This window comes from Pipra filicauda, unplaced genomic scaffold (assembly GCF_003945595.2).
Source record: "Pipra filicauda isolate LSUMZ 115617 unplaced genomic scaffold, ASM394559v2 scaffold61_size3293851_pilon, whole genome shotgun sequence".
Taxonomy (NCBI): Eukaryota; Metazoa; Chordata; class Aves; order Passeriformes; family Pipridae; genus Pipra; species Pipra filicauda.
Window position 1 is genome coordinate 1,662,206 of NW_024104776.1, and position 22,735 is coordinate 1,684,940.

Below are 22,735 nucleotides of genomic sequence, written 5' to 3' on the forward strand. Positions count from 1 at the left end.
CCTAGGCATTCGACTGTGATGAGAATATCTCATGTAGTAAATTGTAAACGCATCTTGAGAGTCGTTATATTAGAAGTTTATTTTTACTCAAGTCTAATATATTAATATTTTAATATGTAACTAATATTTTAATGTCGATGAACTCCAGGCTTAGTGCGTTTTAGGATCTGACCATTTTGAACATTTCACAATTCAATAGCAGCTGGTGTATATTGTGCAAGAAATAGTGATAGCCTGGCTATCAGTCTAGTAATGAAATCTGCGTAAAAATAAGGACCAGTTAAGGTGGTGATGAGACGTCTAGAAATCAGGGAGTGGTAGTTTATTAAAAGTATATGGCCATATTGTGAATTGTTCATGACTGTACGCTTTTATCTTCTTGCATCCTGTGTGGTGCAGTAGAACTGCTCACTGTCCATAAATCCCATTTCTTACAAAGATATAATTTAGCCCAGAGGTAGCATAAAAAACCCCATGATGTCAATAGAAGATACGATAGAGTGAAATGACAAAAGTGTTGCTCTGACATTGCTTATTTTGGTATGGAAGAGCTGCTTTTAGTGAATCTTGTCTTTTTCAAAATAATTGTAATGTAAATTGTTTGTTTATTACTAACTATATGTAACTCGTCTTTTTCCTTGTTCTTAAATCTTGAGACTCTTCAATCTGTCTGTTTGTCTGTTTCAAATTCTGCCTGGAAACTTAACCTTTCCTCTTCTGAATTGCTTTTATGACTGATACCTCTACTTCCTTACCCTCTGGTAAGTGCAGCCAAACATACTACACACTACTGAACTCTTCTATTTTTCTTGTAGTCTTCTATTGACCTCTTAATCAGTTGGCATTTAAATTCTTAATTGCTATTCTTTATACATCTTTTGCATTTAATTAGACAATATAGTGCAACACAGTCATGCCACAATTCCTTTTTTTCAGCATGTTTAATAATAACAAAAGGAACCAAACAAAAAACAACTACAAAAGTCAGGTTTTTAAATACAGGTTTTTAAAGCAAATCTTAGGATAAGAAAAAGCATAAAAATATCTGTTCTGAATTGTATTATTATAATGCTGACAACAGAATTAGATTATTTTTGAAAACAGTTGAAAAAGAATACAATTATGAACTATATACTGTTCATAATATATGAACTATATATAATATATACTTAATAAGTAAAATATTTCCATAATATAATCACACCATGTATATTTTGTAATGTATACTTGATTGCACTTAAAACTTTCTTGGGCAAGAGAATATTTTCTGTTTTACAGTTGGTGAGGTAGTCCTAAGGCTTTAACATAGGGCACACTTTGTAATTTTCCTTCCAATGATTCTTGTGGCTACCTACATAGAATGGTTTTAATACAGTAAGTATCATTCAGGATGACATTTATTTGGTAAATGGCCTTGAGAGATTTTGTTCATCACAAAAAACAAGTTTCAATTCAACTTATATTTCTCTTGCAATATTGTATTCATTGCATGTGTATTTCTTCCAGTACACAGTACTAAGTGTGTTTGAAGATGGCTGCCAAACCATTAGGCATTCACTTGTGATGTTACTAGTTCTGACATTTACAAAACCAACCAAACAAAATCCCCCTCTTCCTGCAACACTGGTGGATAGCAGAAAAAGAATGGGATGGAAGGAAGGATATGTTTAAGGAAGGAGGACATGAAAATACTTGATGCTATTTTTGACATGTGTACATATATGGGTTTTCTCTTTGCAAGAGTTAACCATGTCTTTTTTTGTTGTTTGCTTGTTGTTTTAAGTGGAAACAGTACTCAAGCAAATGCAAACTCCAGAATCTCCCTGCATTCCCCATTTGATGTAGGACATATTGATCTACCAGATACTGAAATTGAGGACACTTTGGAATTACAGATGAAACAGCTTAGCCTTCCTCAATTCTGTGTTTCTGTCTTGGAAAATGCAATACCTCTTCTAAGAACAGGTGAGAAAGTGTTAAATATTTCACTTATTTATCCTTCTCATTTTTAATACAGACCTCTTAAGAAGTTGGTATTATGAGGTGAGTAGCTCAAGTAAATGAGGTACAGATAATTAGTGAAGTACTGTAACTAGTTACAGCAGTTCTTTTCCTGGGACTTTGTTCAGCTCATAAAGCTTGAATCTTCTGGTTGTTTTCCAGAATTGCTGCAGAAGTTTTAAGTACTTTTTACTGATGGTGGAAAGATGTGGGTCTGTGGATCAAAAATAGCCACACTTAACCAAACATGTTCTGATCTCTTCGAGCATAGAGTTTACCTCCTGTTCAAGAAATAATAAACAAAAATTCTGGGGAGAGGTTTGTTTTTATTCATATGAATGCAGTAACACGTTGTAACTGATTTAAGAAACATAAGTAATGATAACAACTATGATTTTAACTTATAAAGTTTCTAAATTACAAAGTCTTTTTGAAGGACAGTCTTTTTGTTCTTATGTTGTCTAAAATGGTATTTAGCTGTAAAATGTAATTCAAAACAGGTATTGTAAACATGGTAAGCTTTTCAAATATAGGAGATGGAAATATACGTGTATCTATCTATGACTAGGATAGTAAAAGAGGCTTTAGCTTAAAAATTGTATGAAATATGTATGAAAATTGTTCAGTCCTCTTTTCTTTTTGGTAATAAACCAACTAAAATGAATTAAAGTTTTGTTTTTCCCTTTCAGAATAGTGATATTTAAATATTAATTAGTCACAAGCACATTTGTGACTTCTGGCATCTTTTATTTATAATGTAAAATTGCAGAAAATGTATTTTCTATCTTTTCATTTTCTGGTGCCTGTCACTTCAAATCTGCAAAGTTAAAATACAGTTTTTCCACCTTTCAAGTTTCTTTCATTGAATCTTATCATAGATTCAATGAGGAGCAGACTGTATGAGGAGCAGCTGAGGTCACTTGGTCTGTTCAGCCTGGAGAAGAGGAGACTGAGGGGAGACCTCACTGCAGTTACAACTTCCTTCAGAGGGGAAGAGGAGGGGCAGACATTGATCTCTTCTCTGTGGTGATGAGTGACTGGACCTGAGGGAATGGCCTGAAATTGTGTCAGGGGAGGTTCAGGTTGGGTATTAGAAAAAGGTTCTTCACCCAGAGGATGGTTGGGTGCTGAAATAGGCTTCCCAGGGAAGTGGTCACGGCACCAAGCCTGACAGAGTTCAAGAAGCGTTTGGACAGTACTTTCACTTTCAGGGGCATGGTGTGACTCTTAGGGATGGTCCTGTGCAGGGCCAGGAGCTGAACTCAATGATCCTTTTGGGTCTCTTCCAACTTAACATATTCTGTCATTCTGTGACCTAAAATAGTTTTACTTTCAGATAAAGTTGATCTGTCTTTATTTCTCTTTCTGTAAGGTTTTTTACACTTTTTAAACTCTACTGGATGATATTTCTTCATTCTTCCACTGTGCTGTAATGAGACACAGATTGTAAGGAAACTAATATTGGATCTGAAAGCCTGTGATCTGAAGACACACTGTGAGACAGTGTGATACTGTGAGACAGTAACACACTGTTTCTCATGTGGTTATATTTTGAGTTTTTTATCTTCACTAAAATCAACAGGCACTTTTATGAACGTTATTATCAACTTATATGGTATAATGTAGATTTTCTTCTATTTAAATTAAAAAATAAACCAGTAAGTTTATATTTTATATTTAGAATAAACCCTTGTTTATAGTGATGTCTTCTGAATATCAAAATATAATACTTTGTCTGCATTTCAGTTTATCCTCTCACTTGTGTTCCTAGGCAGTCGGAGAGTGACAATGGAAGTTCTTGAATTGCTTGTTGAAGACATGTTCCTTATTGGTGATTCTATTTCTGAAAATGTTTGGGAAGATGATAGCCTTTTTGCATTGGAATTGGTAAGATTCCTCAGACTTTGTTTAGCCATATTTAACAGTCTTCTTTTGTAAGCCTCTGACATTTTCTGCAGTGATTCATATACAGATCTAATCGTCTGCTGAGCTACCCTTTTGAAAATTTTAAGTAGTTTATGACTAGTTCTATTGATGACATGTTATTTTCTTTAAATGTAACTTCCTTTACCCGACGACACATGGAGTTTCATCTCAAGAAAATAAGCGGCCATTGAGAGAAACTTATGTAGGGTAGGGGATCTGAGGGAAAAGCACCAACCACAAATGTTGGGGACATTAGATGTAAATGGCAACTTTCACATTCTTTACTCATTATAAACTATCTGTTTAAAATCAGGGAGATAACTGTTTAGATCCAAGACCAGAATTATAAGATGCATACATGCTAGCTATTTCCTACACAGGAACTATAGATCCCTGCACAAATTTCAGATAATTATGTTGCTTAGCAGGGAAAGAAAGAAGACTTTTTGGCTCAGGAGAGATTCAAAGCGTGAAGGTGCTGTTGACCAAATAATTTAAATTGCTGGAAATATATCTGGACACAATTGAGAATTCTTATATACATAAATATCAAATTAGTGAATAACAGATGAAATAATAATGGCTGTCTTGCTTTTTTGAAGACAGGTGAAAGCTGAAGCATAAGCTGCCATGGCTTAGGCATGAAAAAAGCATATCAGAGTTACAGATGGAAACTTGGCTAAAAACTTAAGTTAGAATTCATGAAAATACCACTGAACATGAAACAATAATAGCTGCAATATTAATTAATTAAAATATTGCTGTAGGCTTCCCTATTTTCTGTTTTATAAATGTTAATCTTTATATTATTTATAGGACCTATTAGCAAATGAGAATTTTTTCTTTGAATTTAAGATACTGATCTGTGAAAATCTATGATAATTGATCAACTCCAAGTCAGTGCTGAAGATTTCTTGCATAATATTTTATCTCAGAAGCTTAATACCTTTTTGTCTAGTTGTTTTATGTTCTGAATCAGTATGTTTCATTGCTTGCAAGTCTATTAAACTAAAATATAAACTGTGAGCATCAATATATATGTAACCTGCTGATTATTATTAGTAGGATAATGTTTACTTTCAGGCTACTAACAAGCAAAATTCTGCAAATAAGCTGGGTAATTTTATACAATTGTATTGATTTAAAAAAAAAAAGGTTGAGAGGAAAAAAATACTTTGCTGTTTCCTTTGAGAATGAATAGGGATAAAAAAACCTTTGATGTTTTCAAAGTTTGGATTGTGAGTTGATTTGGGATTTTTTTTTTAATTTTAAGGTAAAGGTTTATTTGCAGGTTCAGACCAGGCCTTAGTATTTCCATATTAAAATTGAAGTTCAAAAGTGTAGTGAGCAAAAATTTAGGCAGAGGGAGGGGAGAAAAGTGGGAGAGGAAAGATGAGAGAGCAGTCAGTAATGGGTAATTATTGAACAAGTATTCAGAACTAAAAGTGAAAGTAGACTGAGGTCTACTGCATAGTTCTGTTTGTATGACAAACAATGCTGTGTATTTATGCAGTTTTAGCATATTTGGTATAATTGTGTTAATGATACTGTAGGTGCTGTATAAACACTATAAATATGCAGGAATGTTTCACTTTTTTTTAACTGTTGTATTTCTGATTTTGTTTTCAGAAAGACAGATTGCTTCTGGTCTTGGGTTTACTTGGAGAAACTATATTATATCACAAAACCAATATAAGTGCAGAACAGCCCAAGGTGATGTTGGTGCATCACAGAATGGCATTTATTAGCATTTCAGTCTTCACTGTTAGATTGCTGCAAATACTTCTCCCTGTAGAAAAGGTATGACATCACTAATTATAGGTGATTGTCTTTTGCTTTTGCATTTTAAGAGGGCAGAAAGTGTTGCCTTCCTCAGGTATTAATACTGGGAAAATAGCCACTGGACAGAGAAATTAATCTGATCTGCATTGGTTGATGTATGGTCACAGAGGGCAGCTTTGTCCATTTTTAGTTATCAGTGCACACTGCAGATTTCAAATCTTAAAAAAAACCATTTTTATTACAGTTTTTAAACAAGTTTTTGAAATTAAGTGTTCTTTTCCCTCCTATATTGTTTTTTCTCTGGTATGATGTATGGTTTGCAAAGCTCTGCTGCCCCCTGCTAGTTTATAGTATGTATGCAAGTAAGACTAGAATGACATAACATTTAAAATCATCACTCTTAATCTGACGAAATGTAGTAAGGAATTATGTTTCATACATCATAGTGATTTTAATTGTTCTTTACTTCCAGAGCTCCTTAAAAGGAACTCTGATGTAACTCTTGAGTTGTTTTTTTTTTTTTTGTTTGGACTTTTTAGGGTGGAGGGTTTTTTCTGTTTATTTCAGATGGGAAGGTCCGATAAAATTTTTGTGTGATGGAATGTGTTAGGTGTTTTAATCTGAATGGGTTTAAATTTTTTAGACCAGTTTTTAGTGAGTGTAGCTTTTTTTTTAGACATTATTCAGAGTAGAAGATCAGATATTACTGACGGCTTTTTGTCACAAATATCTTGTACTGCAAATAAGTGTAGACATACTAATATCATGACTTTTTATAATTTTTGTCTTTATGTTCTTATGCGCATAATATATCCATTCTGTGTATGACAGGAGTTAGAAAAAAACTACTGTATTTGAGGCCAACATTTTAGTTGAAATAATACTGAACATTTGCAGTTAAAAATCAAAAACACCAAACCAAAAAAAGAAACCCCAGTTTCTTAGTTTGCAGTATGACCATGTGGAATTGTAGACAGCTTTTTATTAAATACAGAAATAATTGTGGTCTGTGTATTCTCTGCCATCTCGTGGTCAGCCAGTGAATTGACTCTGGCCGGCAGTGCATATTAGTGCTGTTCTTGGATCGTACACAACTTTGGTGACTGGTTGCAGGTCTGATATTAGGAGTGACATCTAATTAACTATCACTTTTTAGTGAAAAAAATAATTCTTCGTACAGAACTCATTTAATGATCTGCGTTTCTCTAATTTTTACGTAGCACCAGTAGTGATTGTACTTGTTGAATGACTGCAAATGCTATTGTTGGTTTTACTGTATTTTCAGGCTGTTATTCTGACAGTTGTTTTCTTTTTCAAAGGCCAGTAAAGTTATACAAAAGAGTTTGCTGAATGCTTTATTTCTTCTCTCTCTGGACATGTCCTTCTCCTTGGAATACCCAAGCATTCATGAATCCATTGCAGCCTATCTGGAGCAGATGAGTACTGAGAACTACACTATTTATAAACAAGTTTCAGAAGCTACATATTCAATTGAATGCACTTGTAGCTTTATGGTTGAAGTTCATAAAAAGGTGTGGAATTTTATTGTATAAAATACTTTTTGTAGACAAGTTTTGTTCCTTCACTTCTTTTTTTTATGTGGTAAAAATTATAGTCTAACATGGCAGAATAAGATCTTGTAAGTATGAGAATTTCATATGATGCAAGATGTAGTTAATTTGTATTTGTTTTCATTAATACTCTTCATGGTGTTTGTAAAAAAATCTTATCCTAAGTAAAAGCAAAGAAAAACAATTGGAGATTGGAAGTGAGCACTGGACTTTTTATGGGCAAAGAAGTAAGAAGCAGGAAATTATTTATTTATTTATATTTATGTAAATATGTACATTTATATATAATATATAATACAATACTTTATATTTGTTTAATTATATAATGTGTGTGTATGTATGTTGTCCAGTAGTTAATTATATTGTTCAGAAACTTTTAAATCCCAACTACTTTGGCAATTGCAGCTTTAAAAAACAACTGCTTCTAGACTGACTGAGATTTGTGTGTGTCGCTTTGTTATGAAGACAATGAATGTACCTTGCTTTATTAGTTAAGTGCTTCTAGCACAATACTGAAATATTCTTCTCTATTATCTAAATGGACAAGCAATTTTGGAAAATACTAAAATAAATGCATAAAATACATCAATAGAAATATAATGCTGTCTTAAATCAGAGTTAATCTATCCTTTATTTAGGCAGGTTCTGGACTTTATAGAAGCAATACTTTGCTCATAAAATACTGTTTACAATGAAGTTAACTCCATCAATTTTAAATGGCTCATATTTAATGTATCTTGTAACCAAATACAATGAAGACATATGTACTTAAATTTAGAAAAAAGAAACCAGCTCTTTAATATTAAAAATGATTTGTTAAAAGTTTAATAGAATCTTTCATTATACTCCTCTCACATAAACTGCAAAATGATTAAAAAAATAGTAATTTGAATAGAGTTATTACGTTCATGCCATGAAATGTTAGACATACATTATTCCCACAGAGTTTAATAGAAGTTTATTTGGATTCATCAGATGAAGGGTTTTCCACTCTCAGGAAGAGGTTCTGAATTTTTTTTGTTTGAAATTTATTGAATTAATTATAAACTTCCTTGAAGACTAAACTAAAACCTACTTAATATTCAATTATGATAAATTCTGAAAGATTAAGCAATAACAGAGGATACTTTTAATTTTACTATTTCTAACAGTTTCTTTCTTTCTCTTCATTTTACATCACAGGGGGATGCGAATCTTTCCGAATTAGTAGAATTGGCAGATCAGGCCTTGTGTAGTCTACCTTTCCACCAACACTTTCCCTTACTTCGAGAATGCATTCACATGTGCTCAAATATGTGAGTACATTACTATATAAAACACTGCTTGTGAAAGTATATTTTTTTTTAGATTGATAAAGTTTCTCAAATAGAATCTCAACTTGTTTATTCCCTGTATTTGAACAATTGTTTTCTTTTAGCCATTGAAAGGTCTCTTCTAACTGATTTGTGTAATTCTGTAGTGAGTGTATTGAAAATTGAATTTCACATGCTAAAAACTTAATATTTTATTCCATATCTAAGCTCTTCTGATTTTGTATATAAAGTTATGTGATTTACAAAGAAACAGTCTTAAAACGTTTTGACTTGTCTTTCAGACTTTTTTTAAATCTTTTGTTCCAAGTATATTTGTATAACTTTTATTTTACTTTCAGAAATTGATTTTGGCAAATATATTGTGATCTCTGAATTTTGTCTGTTTTTCAGGGTGTATACACCCTTGCAGAAGGTATTTTTTAGAGATAATCCTGAAATTGAAGAGGAAAATTTTTGTAGACATCTTTAGGTACTGTAAAATAAACAATAGTTTAATTAATTATTTTTCATTTTTAGTTGGAAGTCTGCTGAGGCCAACTCATTGCTCCAGGCGGAGGGTCAGAAGATACTTCTCTGTCTATTATCTCATCCTTCATTGAATATAAAAGCTGAAGCCTATCACTGCTGTTTGGAAGTGGTTAAGGTTAGAACTAATGCTTACTTAACACTCTTGGTGTTGCACTCAGTAATGCATATTATATGATTTCATCATTAAAAGCATTGTTAATGCAAATTCAGTTTACTGTGTTATATGCTGGAAAATCTTAGGAGGCCTGGACTTGCAGTTTGCTGTTACATTTTTGGTTTTAAATCAACTTGGTTAAGTTATACTTCAGGTACTGCACTTCAAAATGACAGGATCTCTAGAAGGGAAAAAGCAGTGACTAAAAATGTTTTTTTATTTTTTTAAAAGCCTTCTTAATAATGCTGGTCGCTTTGTTTTCTGACTGCTGTTATACAGAGTTTTTTCTTTTGTTCTGTTTCTGTTTTTGAAAAGAATTCAAGTGTTCAGTTTGTTTGTCTGCTGAAATGAGGTTCTTTGAATCACAGGCTCCTTTGAGTTGAGGCCTTTAACTAGATCAGGTTTCTCAGAGCCCCATCCAGCTGGACCTTAAATGTTTCCAGGGTTCCACCAGCTCTTGGCAACCTGCATCACCCTCATTGTAGAAAATTTCTTCCTTGTACCTGGTCTAAACCTGCCCTCTCTTTGTTTAAAACCATTATTCCTTGTCCTATCACAAGAGACCCTGATAAAAAATTTGTCCCTATATTTCTTACAAGACCCCTTATAAAGTACTAGAAGGCTGCAATGAGGTCTCTTAGCCCTCTGATCATTTGTGGCCCTCCTAGCAGGTCCATGTCTTTCCTGTGCTGGGGACCCCAGACCTGAACACAGCCCTCCAGGCGAGGTCTCACGAGAGCAAATGTGTAGAATCACCTCCCTCAACCTGTTGGCCATGCTTCCTTTGACACAACTCCTGGCTTTCTATGAATATGGACTGTCAGCTTCCCCAACTTTTCATCCACCAGTACCCCCAAATTCTTCTCACCAGGGCTGCTTTAAATCTGTTCATCCCCCAGTCTGTATTTGATATTGGGGGTGGCCCCAGTCCAGAGGCAGGACCTTGCACTTGTCCATGTTGAACTTCATGAGGTTCACATGGGCCCATTTTTCAAGGACAGATTTGATTCCCTTCACAGGAATTTTTCATTTCTCTTTGATTTTTTTTTTTGTTCAGATTTCTTTATGTATCAAGTTTGGGTTTAAGAACATGTAAATCCTTTTATGTACTGCTTGATTTTTTTTTTTTTTGGTTTGTTTTCTTTGATTTTTGGGGGTTCTTTTTGGGTTTTTTTGTGTGCCTGGGGAGGGTTTATGTGTGTCTTGATTTTGTTTTATATGGATATTTTGTCACTGCCTTAGTTTTTTGTAATGATAGTCCAAGGAATAGAGTGTAAAACTTCCTAGAAGTATGGCTGTGCTCTATGTTGAGAATGGCAATGTCATATTCATCAGGTCATTTTAGGTATTCAGTAATCATGGCTCACAAAATAAAAATCACTTTTGTATTTTGTTATAATACTTCACTGTAATTTTTGTTTTCTGTAATGGACATCATCTATACTTAGTGTGCTTATAGCACAATTCAGTAATGTACAAATATGGTGGAGCTAGTCTTTCGGAAAGAAAACTCCTTATCTCCACTGAATGACACTTGTCTGTTTTTGTGAGATTTTTACCTGTCTGTTTTAGGTTTTCCTTATTTTAATGTAAGACCAAACAACATATACAGTTTTTCTAATTTATTTTCACTATTATTTAAAACAGGAACAAAATTATTTTCTGTTTCTTAGTCCTGTGTTGCAATAGGAATTTTCAGTTAGTGATCTTTAAAGATAGTTCCTTCCAGGGCTGTAAAGTTTAGCTTTCAGAACTAGTCATCCAAAGTGCATGGAAAAAGCTTTTCACTGCATGACAACTTCAGGCAGTTTATAAAACAAGATGTAGTACTGGAGATTGTCTTGAATTTTTAAACTAACTGACTTTATTTTTACTGAAGGACTGTTTAGGTATTCATAATATTGCGAAACCTGTGTCTTCAGTCTGCCATGGAGTACATTTTCTTCTACATCCTAAAGTATTATATGAAATCTGTACATTTGGCCTTCAGGATGAAAAGAATGAGGTACTGTGTTTAGTAGCTGTATTTATAAGTTGATGTGCATGCAAAGAAGGTGTTGATGTTCTCCTCAGCGGTCTGAGGCTTACATGAAGTTTTGACTATGGGGTTTTGTATATGGAAAAGCTATAGAAAAGCTATGCAAATAGTGAAATTGTAGTAAATTGAAAGTTTTGGGGTTTTTTTGTGATGAATTCAGAGACAAGATTATAGGTATAGGATGCCATTAACTGTAATAAAGACTGATGAAAATGAAATAAAATATTGTTTTTGTTCATCTTTTCCTGTAATATATTCTGCCCTAATAAAATGCATATGATGAAATAGTATGTATGCTGCTTTACATTTATGGGAGACACAAACTTTGAAGTCTCAAGTCTCTGTAAAAGTGGGGTGACCTCTGAGTTAGTTGAGGAACAAAAAGACACTTTAAATCTGCAATGTCTTTGCTATAAACTTGTATTTCATCACTACAAGCACATCTGTGTTTTAATATAATTACCTGACTATTATAAAAATGTTTTATAATATTATAGAAAAGGACCAAATTTCTGTTGGGTTCGTTTATATGCACGACTGCTTAACAAGTGTTCATCATTTCCTAGCTCACATATAGAGCTAAGTAGGGAGTTGTGAGAGGAAGAAAAAATTACCTAGGTTCTTTGTAACTCCTTTATGGCTGATCTGTAATGTCCCTACAGTCAGAGGGAAAGAACATTGACTAACAAATTATTTATTTATTTTCAACTTCTCTCCTGGAATGATATTTTTTTAAACACAGTACTTTGCACAATTCCATTTAGAAGTGATTTTTTTAGATCTGAGCATTTTAAAAGGAGAAGTAAAATATCTTTAATAATGCGCTACGTGTTTATACTTTGTGTGTAATTTATCTTTTGCAAGGAAATAATTTATTTTGACTACCCCATTGGATACCATATGGAAAAGACTGACAGTTTTGTCTTAGTGGTTGGTCAAGCATAATAAATAGATTTCAATTGATATTGGATAATGAATTTAAAAAGATCAAAGAATGCATATTTACAAAATTATCACTTTTTGTTCTCTTTATAACCTTATAATGCATTTTTATTATACTTCTTACAAAATAGATAATGAAGATCATATCCAAGCTTTTTTTTTTTTTACTTCTTCGATGTATATCTGCTCCTTAAGTTTTCATAATGCATCAGTTGAGTCTTTCAGGCATGTCACAATGAGAAAAAATTGAGAAGAACCTTGTATTCCAGGGTCGGTCTTAAGATTTGCCATATGATTTTATAAAGCCAACCTCTATTTAAAAGTTAGGCTAGAGTCATATTATCAAAGGCTGTCCTTATTGGCTGGGGTGAGATGATTTTTAGCTGTGGTATAAAATGCAGGATTTTGGTTCTGTTTTTACACTATGTAAGGAAGAGCAACTTGTGAGAAGCTGGCTTTTTCCCCTCTGTTCCCATTGCAGTAATAATTTTCGCTTGTAAATACTCCAATATTGCTTACTGTATAGATTATATACTATGTACATGAATACAGTATAATTGCTGTATCGTACACCTTTTTTCCTTTTTGATAAATAGCTTCAGATGAATTTTTTACAATTTGAAATATTTGGTAACCTTCTCAGTTTGACTGTTTGTCTCAAGAAAGTGAAATGACCACATAAGAGGCTTTAAATCTCTCTTCTTCCTGTATCTTCAGATGCATATCGTAGACTGGGAATAAAATGCCCGAAAAAGGCAGGATCAGGAAAGAAAAGAAACAGAATTTGTTTTACCTGCAGGATAGAGGGACCAATAGGTGTATAAGTTTAAGTAATGATTTACTTTATTTCAGAAAAGACAAACCAGAGTTCTAAGGGGAAAATGACTGGGTGCTATTTAGGCAGAACTATTTTGTGTGTTTCCTCTGAGAGGCTTTTCGAACAACTTAATGTTGTAATGTGTGATGTGTAATGTTGTAATGTGTAACTGGCAATTTAAAAGTAGCATTCTGCCGAAACAATGTTTTGTCTTTGAGACTTTTTGTATAACATTCTCAATTACAGCATTAACTAACTGACTTAGACACATTGAAAATTACATTAGTGGTTTGTTTTTTTTTTGTTATTGAGCAGGTGAACTCAACAGCCAAGGCCATTCTGATACATTTATTGCAAGGACGGTTAATAATGGCAGTATTGACTTGGAGCAAGTTTATTGAGGCCCTCTGTCCTGTCATTCCTGTTTTACAGGTAATTCTAAATGCTTTAATCTGAATTCGATGTATGAAATCGTGTAGATCATGTCAAATAACAGACAGAAGTAGGAGATGGAAAATAGATTAACAGTAGCATACCTACAGACTTATTTTATCTGATGTCAAATGGAGAAGTGTTTTATAGGGGTCCTAATATCAGTCAGAGTTAGTACATTGAATTTGTAGACAAATTTTAGTCTGGTGTTACTATAATATGAAATTTGGAATGTTGTAGTACAAATGAGCAAGTACTGACTGGAACTTAAGGTTTGAAGATATAAGTGGATAGACTAAAAGTATAGACTAAAAGTATAGACTAAAAGTATAGACTAAAAGTATAGACTAAAAGTATAGACTAAAACATTCATGCTTTTTAAAATGAGTTAATAATTATTAGAATGTCTCACATATCTTAAATTTGAAAATTGTAACTTCTGTCTGATAATGATACAGTTTTCCAATTAAATACACAATCAAAATATAACAATAGATTTAAGATGTATTTTCAGTATATTTTGATATTTGTTCTTCATTTCTTTGCTTCCAGTATTGTAGAAGTATCAGCATTTGCTATTATCCTTAGACCGTAGTTTTCATATCTCCAATAATGTGCAAATTTTATTTTCATTATCTTTACTCTCAGCTTAATATAATGAGAACTTTTGCTTTTCTTACTTTGATTTTCAGCCTAATTGCTCCATCTGAATTCTTTACTGTTTTTTCTCTAGTTCTTGAAATTTCCCTTTTGTGATCTGCCCATAGTCTTCCAGATTAGATATTTTGCTGCTTGTACCTGTTATTTTGCCATATTTCTGTCTTTTATTTAATTTAGCTAATACATCCAAGTATGCATTTTGTCTTTGTTTTCTCCAGGAATATCACTCTTGATAATTATAGATACTTAATTGTTTCCCTGCTATGTATTCATTAGTTGCCTGCACCTCAGTTGCCATAAGTTGAAAAAACTGCTTATATACCTTAAGCCTCAAACTGCACAAAATCAAGGCAAAAATGGGGAGAAATTACAAATAACATGGGCCATGAAGTAGTTGACTCAGACAGAAAAATATGCAGAGGAAATAGAGTGAGAACTTGAAAGTGATGAGAGAAAGGTTACTTCAGAGCTTTCTCAACTAGTAATTTTAGCTTTTCTGTGTTATATCTGTGTGCATATCCAACATATGATTAATATTCAAGATTAAATAAGTGGGGATTGATTTAATATAAGCTGTAGGCTAAATGTGAGAGATTTTTGTGAGTAGAATTTCCCTCTATTCTATAGCCTATAGTGGCTACGTACAATAGATATTTGAGTAGCGCATACCAAAGGCCTATGTTTACCCTGTGCATATAAAATGCATTGTACTTTAATTTTAAAAGGTTTGCAGTATCGTTGCTTGACATAAGTGATTGTGGTTTGACTGTTTGTCTGTGAAAATGCTTTGACAGTGATCTGTAGATAGATAGAATTTAGTGTTTTGAAGTAACTTTCTTGTAGGGACTGAATTCTGTTTATTGAAATGAAAACTAGCCTTACTGAGCAGCATCATGTTAATATACTGAAGAGTAAAACTTCAGGTCAAAGTACCTCTGGGGCACATAAAGAAATCTTTATTTTTATTTGTGGACAGAATCATTTATTAATTTTAAAACTGTTTGCAGAGAGGAATATTAATCTGCAGAATTTGAATACTTTCCTAATATTTTTTTTCTGGGTGTTGTTTCTTCCCCACCTTCCCTTAACCTCTGAAAAGGGAATTACCTTGTCTAATTTGCTAAGTTAGTAAGTGGATTTTTTTTTAATTTTGGAAATTTTTGTTTGTTGTTTTCCTTAGGGTTATGCTGACACAAAAGATACTTTAGGTAACTGCATCCTCTCTTTGAGTGAAACAACCTCTGACAAAGGAGAGGGTACTCTCCCTAGAACTACGAGACTACAGGCTGCTCTGCGCCTTCTCTTCTCAAAAAAGCAGTTGTAAGTAATGTAGCAATTCAGCATGTCTTCTAATGCTGATGACAACAACGTCTTCTCTTAAAAAAGCAACTAATTGTTATGCAGTGGGTTGATTGGAAAGGTTGATCAATATTAAGTTGAGTGATTACTTTCCCTCCCCTCCATTAATTTTATAAACTAATTAATTTCTAACTATACAACCAAAGTTCTCCAGTATATATTTATATATTTATATATTATTTATATATTTATTTTAATTATTTACTCATTTAGGGTTCGTTCTGTAGCATCTAAACATTTAGCATTCCATCTTTTGAATGAAGAAGGGGCAAACCTGAAACGCCCATGTCTGGATGGTAATGTGCTTTCCAGCATTTCAAACTTATTTATTATAGAAAGAGCTATTGAGGTAAAATTGGATGATAAAAAGGAGTCAATAATTAAGGTGAGTAAACTCTGTCTAAATTTTGTGTCATTGATGAGCTCTTTTACCTACCTAGTCACTGAACTTTCAGAAGTTTGCAATATTTCATACAAATTGACTTGCTTTATAAAAAGAAATCCATTGTTATATTCTTTCTATGTGAACTTTAACAGTAGTTTTTATGCTACCTTATGCAACAATCAGAAAAAAAATACTTCCTTTTTTTCTTTTCTTCAGAGAAGACTTGAGTGCCAAGAACACAGGCCTACTTTTTTTATAACAATTTCATTGTGCATGGATAGTCTGATTTTTTTTCTCACATAGAGGTTTTCCCACAAAATCAATATTTTTACAGAAACAGGCACAAATAATTTTTGATATGTTATGCTCTAAAACAGATTAGAAACTTAGGTCTGTGTTTTCTTAATATTGCTGCTTTTGCAAAGTGAAAAGCAAATCATGAGTATTTGACCTATGGGAAAACTTATTTTTCTCTTTTGGTTTTCCATTTTTGCCATCTACCCTCCATTATCCTTCCTTCCTTACCCTCAACGTTTTCAGATTAAGAATATGTAAACAAATGCTAAGATGCTTGTCCTCTGAAAAAAATTATTCTGACAGCTCATTGTACTCTTGATTTATACTCTTTCCCTGCATCCGTTTCTCTAACCCTATTAACTCTTGCCATTAAAAGTCAGTTCCCTTCAGACTTGGAAGCATATGTAGCATTTCTGCGTAGTGTTGAGCTTTCTGTAGTCCTACTTAAATTAAGTGTTATTTATTATAAATCTGCATCTGTTGTGCACTAGAAACTATTGGGCTCTTATATTCCACAGGTATTATTAGAGATTTGTTGCAAAAAGATGATAACCTAATCCATTGCTGTTATATGCATGTGGGATTTAATCAAATACATTCTAATAAGGAATTTAGATATTTTTGTTTTCTCCTTCCTGTTAGGAAATTTGGGTGGTTACTTTGTGTCATGATAACATACTGGATACAAATCTAACACAGTTTTACTTTTAGGCAGAAACTGTTGAAAAGCTGCATGATATCTTGACTTCTGATGCTGTTGACCTAGTTTTACGGAAGTCTGCAGCTGAGCAGCTTGCTGTCATTTTAGAAGGTAAAATTCTTCAGAAAATTTGTATTCATGTGATGGTCATTCGTGAGCTTGCAGTTTTGCTACATTTTCTGTATGCTTCTGCTAAGGATACTCTTTGTAATTTTTATGTATATTGTTGGACCAGAATATTAGCACTATTGTAGATGATCTACCAATTGAAATAAAAAAAAAAAGAGTTATTTGTCATTGTTGCCCTCAAGAATAAGAGATCTTATTTAAATAAAACAGCTCCCTTGGGTAGTAGAGGACTAAGCTGAATTCTGTAAGCTCTGCAAGGGCTTGCTTTCTGCTTTTCCTTTTTAATATTCATAAGTTTGTTGATCTGTCTCAGAACTAATGAAGCTTCCAATTTTTTCCTATTGTTAACTCAGATGTTACACAATCATATATATTTATATAATATGTGTTTTTGTTGGTGGTGTTTTTTAATTAGGAAAGTTAATTCTTAGATTATGCAGGCTAACTAAAGGGATTTTATACTTACTGAAGAATCACAGGTATTTTTTTGTAGTTATATTGTGTTACTCTCATGGGGAGAAGTTATGATTGAATTAAGAAGATATGATCAAATTAAGATGCAAGTAAGCAGTCTTGCATAGAGCATTATTTCACTTGAGGCAGCGTCAGAACTGTAGAGTTTCAAACCTTGATATTTGTACTCTATGTACTCAAACTGATTCAAGGATGTTTTCTTTAAGGAGTTTAAATTCTAATGATAGAACAGAAGTTTTTCACCATGAGAAGGTGAAATCTTAGATAATATTACAATTAACATTTTTTTTGTCAGGAAAATTATCACAAAAATGAGGAAATATCTACTTTGTCTCATAAAATGCATTTATCTATGGCTGCCAAAGTTTTCAGATGTTTCAAAAAGTGAAACAAAGCTTAGGATGAAATTGTAAAGGAAAAAATGCAGCTTTATCAGGACAAATGTCACTTTTTAGTTATTAAAAACAAGCACAACCAACTCAACATACTTTTTTTGTTGTTGAGTATTCATAAACCAGGTACTCTGCAGGGTGGGTGGTATCACTGGAAAATACTCTCATACCATTTTCAGTTCCATGTTAAATTGTTAAACACTTCTAAAATATAATAAGTGAAATCTTCGTTTGACTGAAATTGAGTTGCACTGGGAATTACTGTAATTCTTGAACATAAAAGACTTACAGGAAGTTATGTAAGATATTTAAGAATCTAGTGTTCAAGAGGCTACTATAGCCAGATAACAAGACTTTGAGGAGGCCTACCTTGGTAGAGATCTGTACTGCTGTTGACTGGCAATTTTGGAAACTTGTTCTCGACAGCAAGACTTTGTGATCTTACAAAAAGAAGTTCAATATTAACTTTGTACGGAACCAGTCATCCTTACCATCTTTTGTTTTTCCTATAGATACCAAGATGCATGAAATTGTGAAAAAGTTGGGTGTGATAGAAAAGATAGTGGCTTACCTTAATGAGTGTGTACATGTGGATGGCAAGGTAAAACTATTGTTGCAGGTTCTTCTGCAGGCATTGTGCAGCATGACAATAGTAGATTTTGCCTTTTTCTGCACTTGTAACACTAGTTTTTGTGCATTAATACTGCACTGAATACAAATGTTTAGTAACAATTGTAATTGCAATGTATATTTTATTCTATTTCTGATAATGCTAAGATACTCTTAATGAGAGAAGATTGGTTTGCCTATGAGAAGAGTTACCTATGAGAAGAGTTAGCCAGAGAACTGTGTATGGTGTGGTTCTGGAGAACTTCTCTGAAGCTTTCTCAGTACAGACCAAAACCAAATTTTAATGACCTTAAAAAAAAAAGTGTTATGTTAGATATCATAATCTCTAAATTTAAATTCTGAAGCAAATTATAATTTAAAATGACATGTTATTGTAAATGTGTCATATTGAGTTTCAGGTATAAGTAATTTTCTGACCAGTAGAAGATCATCTCACCAGGGAGTGTCTCAAAAGATAAGATCCTATTTAGAGTTGAGTGTGTATTTGTTGTAGATGATGGAGCTTTCCATTTTTGTAATATGTCTAATCTGATGCTTGATTTTTTTCTGGAATTCATTCTTTGAAATCATTTTATGCAAGCGTATTTGGTCTGTAAGGTGCTCAATGTAACTTTGTGGATAAACCTTTTGCGTATTTCTTGGTGTGCTTGCATAGGATTGTTACCACAGTCCAGCAGTCCAAACCTTGAGTTCTTTTAAGGAACCATGAGACTATTTATGTAGTAATGATTCCTTTCCAAGAAATGTACAAGAGAAAAGAACTACTTGATGCTTAATAAAATTCCTTTTTCTGATCAAACTAGTAAAAATTGCATTCTTCTTCAGAAATGGTAATTTTTTTTTCCTAGATGATCAGTGGCTAAAATTATTTTTTCCCTGTAGCATAAAGGAATGTCTTGTCCAGTTTATGATAGCTTTATACAAGTACTTTTGTAAACCACTCAAACACAGTTGAAAAAATTGAAATATTGGATTCCTCTGGTTTTTTACTATGTTTGGTTTTTTTTAATGTCACTTTTTTAGTATCTTACTTTCTTTAAAGAGGTAAAGAGTAATGCATCTATTGGTTTGGTTTGGGTAGTGAGTAGATATTACTTAATACTACAGAAGTACAAGCGTAGGAAATATATCACCCTAAGCAGATCATTCATAGCCAAGTAAGAGTCTAGGATGAGCTTTAGAATAATATTGTTATCCCTTTATAAACTTTAATGTAGTCCAGAAAGGGCTCAACCAACAACTCTCCAGGACCTGTGATGTTAGAACACTATCCTGAGGGAATCTACCCCACATTATGGTTCTCCCCTCAAATGATTTTTTTCTTATTTCATCCTAAAATCAATAACGAAGAAAAACCAATAAAAAATCTTATGTGTTCTTAGAAAAGTGGCTACCGAGAAAAGGATAAAAGAAGTAGTAGGCAGAAAAAGCACCATTTAAAATAAGACTTTATGTATAGCTGTGCAAAAGACTTTCCATACTAAATAAGTAGGTTTTTGTTCATTGAGTATTAAACTAAACTGTATTTGTTGATGAAGTTTAGAAAACAAATTTTAAAGGCAGAAACTCATGGGCAAAGTAATGATACTTCGAAAGGAATACTGTCTTCTCATTCTTAGAAGCCATGACTTTGGTCGTATTTTTGGTCATTCACTGAGACTTTTAACTGTTAGCAAACTGCTTTCCATTCTTAGATCTTGTGATCTGAGAGGCTGGGACTAGAAAATGAATGTGATAGAATAAATTATTTGCATTAAAAAAATGAATAAACTTACATGGTTGTAAATATTTAGGGGTTTTTTATATCCTTCTTAAAAATACATAATTTGAAAGCAAATGTTATAATTGTGTTATGAAGCTGGAGACCAATAAAATGACTGTCAATTAATAATAAAATAAAACTAAAAGTGAATAAAATTTTTTTCAATGAATATGCAGTTACCATCTGGATGAAACATGCTTATCTAAGGAAGTTCTAGCTTCTCTATTATAAATGATGGAATATATTGGTTAATGTCATGATAGTTTGTATTAAGCACTTCATAGTAGATTATACTCAAAGTTATCTCTGTTTAATTTTTTTCTCTGTTCCTGCAGCTTATGGAATCCATAGTGTTACCATGTCTAACACTCTTACGCAAACTTGTGTGTGCTGATCCAGTTATTCGCCTGTCCCTAGCACAGCAATCAACTGTACTGCTTTTGCTATTCAGAGGTAAAGATTGTATTTTGACTGTAGTATCTGTGTGGAAAGATGGTTAGATGTTTAACCAAACACCTTCTTAAGAACTTTGGGTCTCTTCAGAGTCTAATATTTAGAAGAAAAATCGCTGTGTGCTAGTGATACCTATGTTGTGGTATCTGCTTGAGATGTTGGCAAAAAATGAAGAAAGCAATTGCTTTCAACTAGTGTCCTATATATTATTGTTAACATTTTCCTAACACATTTTTAATTGTCTTTATTTTATTCAGTTTCCCTGATACTCCAAAGTGATCATGCTGTTTTAACTGAAACTACAGTATTGCTTTGTCTTCTGTTGTTTGATGAAGTAGCAAGAACAGAAACATGGTATGAAAACCAGTTACTTAATACCATATTTTCTAGTCAAATTTTTAGGTTTTAATTGAAATTAGGTTTTGTATATCTCCAAACAAGTTATGCCTCAAACTTTTATAGATCCAAAATCACATATTTGTAGTCCCAACAGAATTGTTTCAATACTTGGGTTACATGCTGTCTAGGTCTACATGGCATATTTTTGCAGTATAAATACTTCAGTGTGAATTTGAAGTTTACTTTATTTTTAAAAAAACCCTTATTAGTCTGTAATCCATCTTTTCCATAAATAGAAACTCCATAAATCAAATAGCTATCTGTAGTCATGTTTTTTTTAACTTAGCTTAATTAGAATTCTTCTATCCACTTTGGCTTTTAAGTGTGGCAGTTGTCTTTAAAAATGTCAGCTTATGATATTTTATTATTTAAAATTTGCATATACATGTGAAAAACATATGTTTTTTAGAATTCATACACATGAAATATACTGAAAAGAATTATAATGCATATTTTTTTCTAATAAAAAAAGGAAACAAGCATGCAGGTTTTTAATGTACAGCAGGCCTGCAATGAGTATTCCATATATGTGTGATCTAAGAACTATGTTAATATTGCAAAAACATGAAGAAACATTGTTTAATAAACAAATTATTCATCAATGGGTGATTAAAGATCTATCTGAAGGGAAAAATACATCTATATCCAAATAATAAGGAAATAATGAGTGTAGCATTAGGAGAAAATCACATCTTAAAAAGAGAGCGTAATAATTATGACTTAATCTCTTGCAGGGCTGATGGCATAACCAGTAATGATACTGGCATACCTGCCTTCAGCTTACCTGTTGCTGTTGTTAGAAGGTATGTGTTGGTGGTGCTTTTTTGGTTGTGGTTTTTTTTTTTTGGTTGGTTGGTTGGCTTTTTTTATTTTGCAGTTTGCTTTGCTGTTTTCCATTTGGCGTCCTTCCTGAAGTATGGAGGTGGGAGAATGAAGGGAAACCTTGGATTTAACATCAGAAGTTGTCAGCATTTTTAAACATGGAGCTTTTTCTCCAAGTCTTTATTTTTCTGAAAAAGGAATTTCAAAAACTTTATTTGTAAGCTTAAAAGCTAGCTCTAATTTAAAAAAAGCAAACAAAAAGCCTTCACCAACCACTTTTAAAAATTATTATTTCTATTTGTGTTTTTTTAGGTATCATCTCCCAGTCAGGATCACTGCTCATCATGTAGTTAGCCCTAATGCTGTTGTGGTGCCATTGTCTTCTGAGTGCTTGGCTATGAAACCTGTGTCAGATATGCTTAAAATGGCTTGGAATCTGTCATGGTACCATGGGATTGAAAACCTATTGCAACTGATAGATTATGAGAAGGAAGCAGAAACGTGAGTCATTTTATCTTTCATTTTAAATGCCAATATATTTTAATTAAATTAGTGTTCCATCAAGTTTAAATAGGTTTTTAACTTCAAACAGCACTTCAAGTTGTTATTGGTTTGAGAATGCTGTCCTTTTAAACATAAAGGATCGCATCCCAAGAGGATGAAGATATGTTGTCACAGCTAATGTTTTACCTAAATTGCATTTATTCATGAAGTCTAGAACATTTATTGATGGTGAGGCTAATATCGAACAATTTTAAATGGGTTTCTG

General features: G+C 32.8%; 1 protein-coding gene across 1 annotated transcript in view; it reads left to right on the forward strand.

Annotated features, from left to right (window-relative positions):
• The window catches only part of RTTN (rotatin), an 80,516-nt gene that overhangs the window by 8,924 nt on the left and 48,857 nt on the right, over positions 1 to 22,735 (forward strand). The window contains exons 9-24 of the mRNA XM_027746061.2: positions 1,784 to 1,965; positions 3,773 to 3,888; positions 5,557 to 5,727; positions 7,029 to 7,241; positions 8,463 to 8,575; positions 9,110 to 9,236; positions 11,155 to 11,280; positions 13,388 to 13,504; positions 15,345 to 15,484; positions 15,737 to 15,908; positions 16,917 to 17,016; positions 18,413 to 18,501; positions 20,628 to 20,745; positions 21,003 to 21,099; positions 21,879 to 21,947; positions 22,279 to 22,467. Coding sequence (XP_027601862.2) covers positions 1,784 to 1,965; positions 3,773 to 3,888; positions 5,557 to 5,727; positions 7,029 to 7,241; positions 8,463 to 8,575; positions 9,110 to 9,236; positions 11,155 to 11,280; positions 13,388 to 13,504; positions 15,345 to 15,484; positions 15,737 to 15,908; positions 16,917 to 17,016; positions 18,413 to 18,501; positions 20,628 to 20,745; positions 21,003 to 21,099; positions 21,879 to 21,947; positions 22,279 to 22,467 — 2,139 coding nt within the window. The remainder of the gene's footprint in view (positions 1 to 1,783; positions 1,966 to 3,772; positions 3,889 to 5,556; positions 5,728 to 7,028; positions 7,242 to 8,462; positions 8,576 to 9,109; positions 9,237 to 11,154; positions 11,281 to 13,387; positions 13,505 to 15,344; positions 15,485 to 15,736; positions 15,909 to 16,916; positions 17,017 to 18,412; positions 18,502 to 20,627; positions 20,746 to 21,002; positions 21,100 to 21,878; positions 21,948 to 22,278; positions 22,468 to 22,735) is intronic.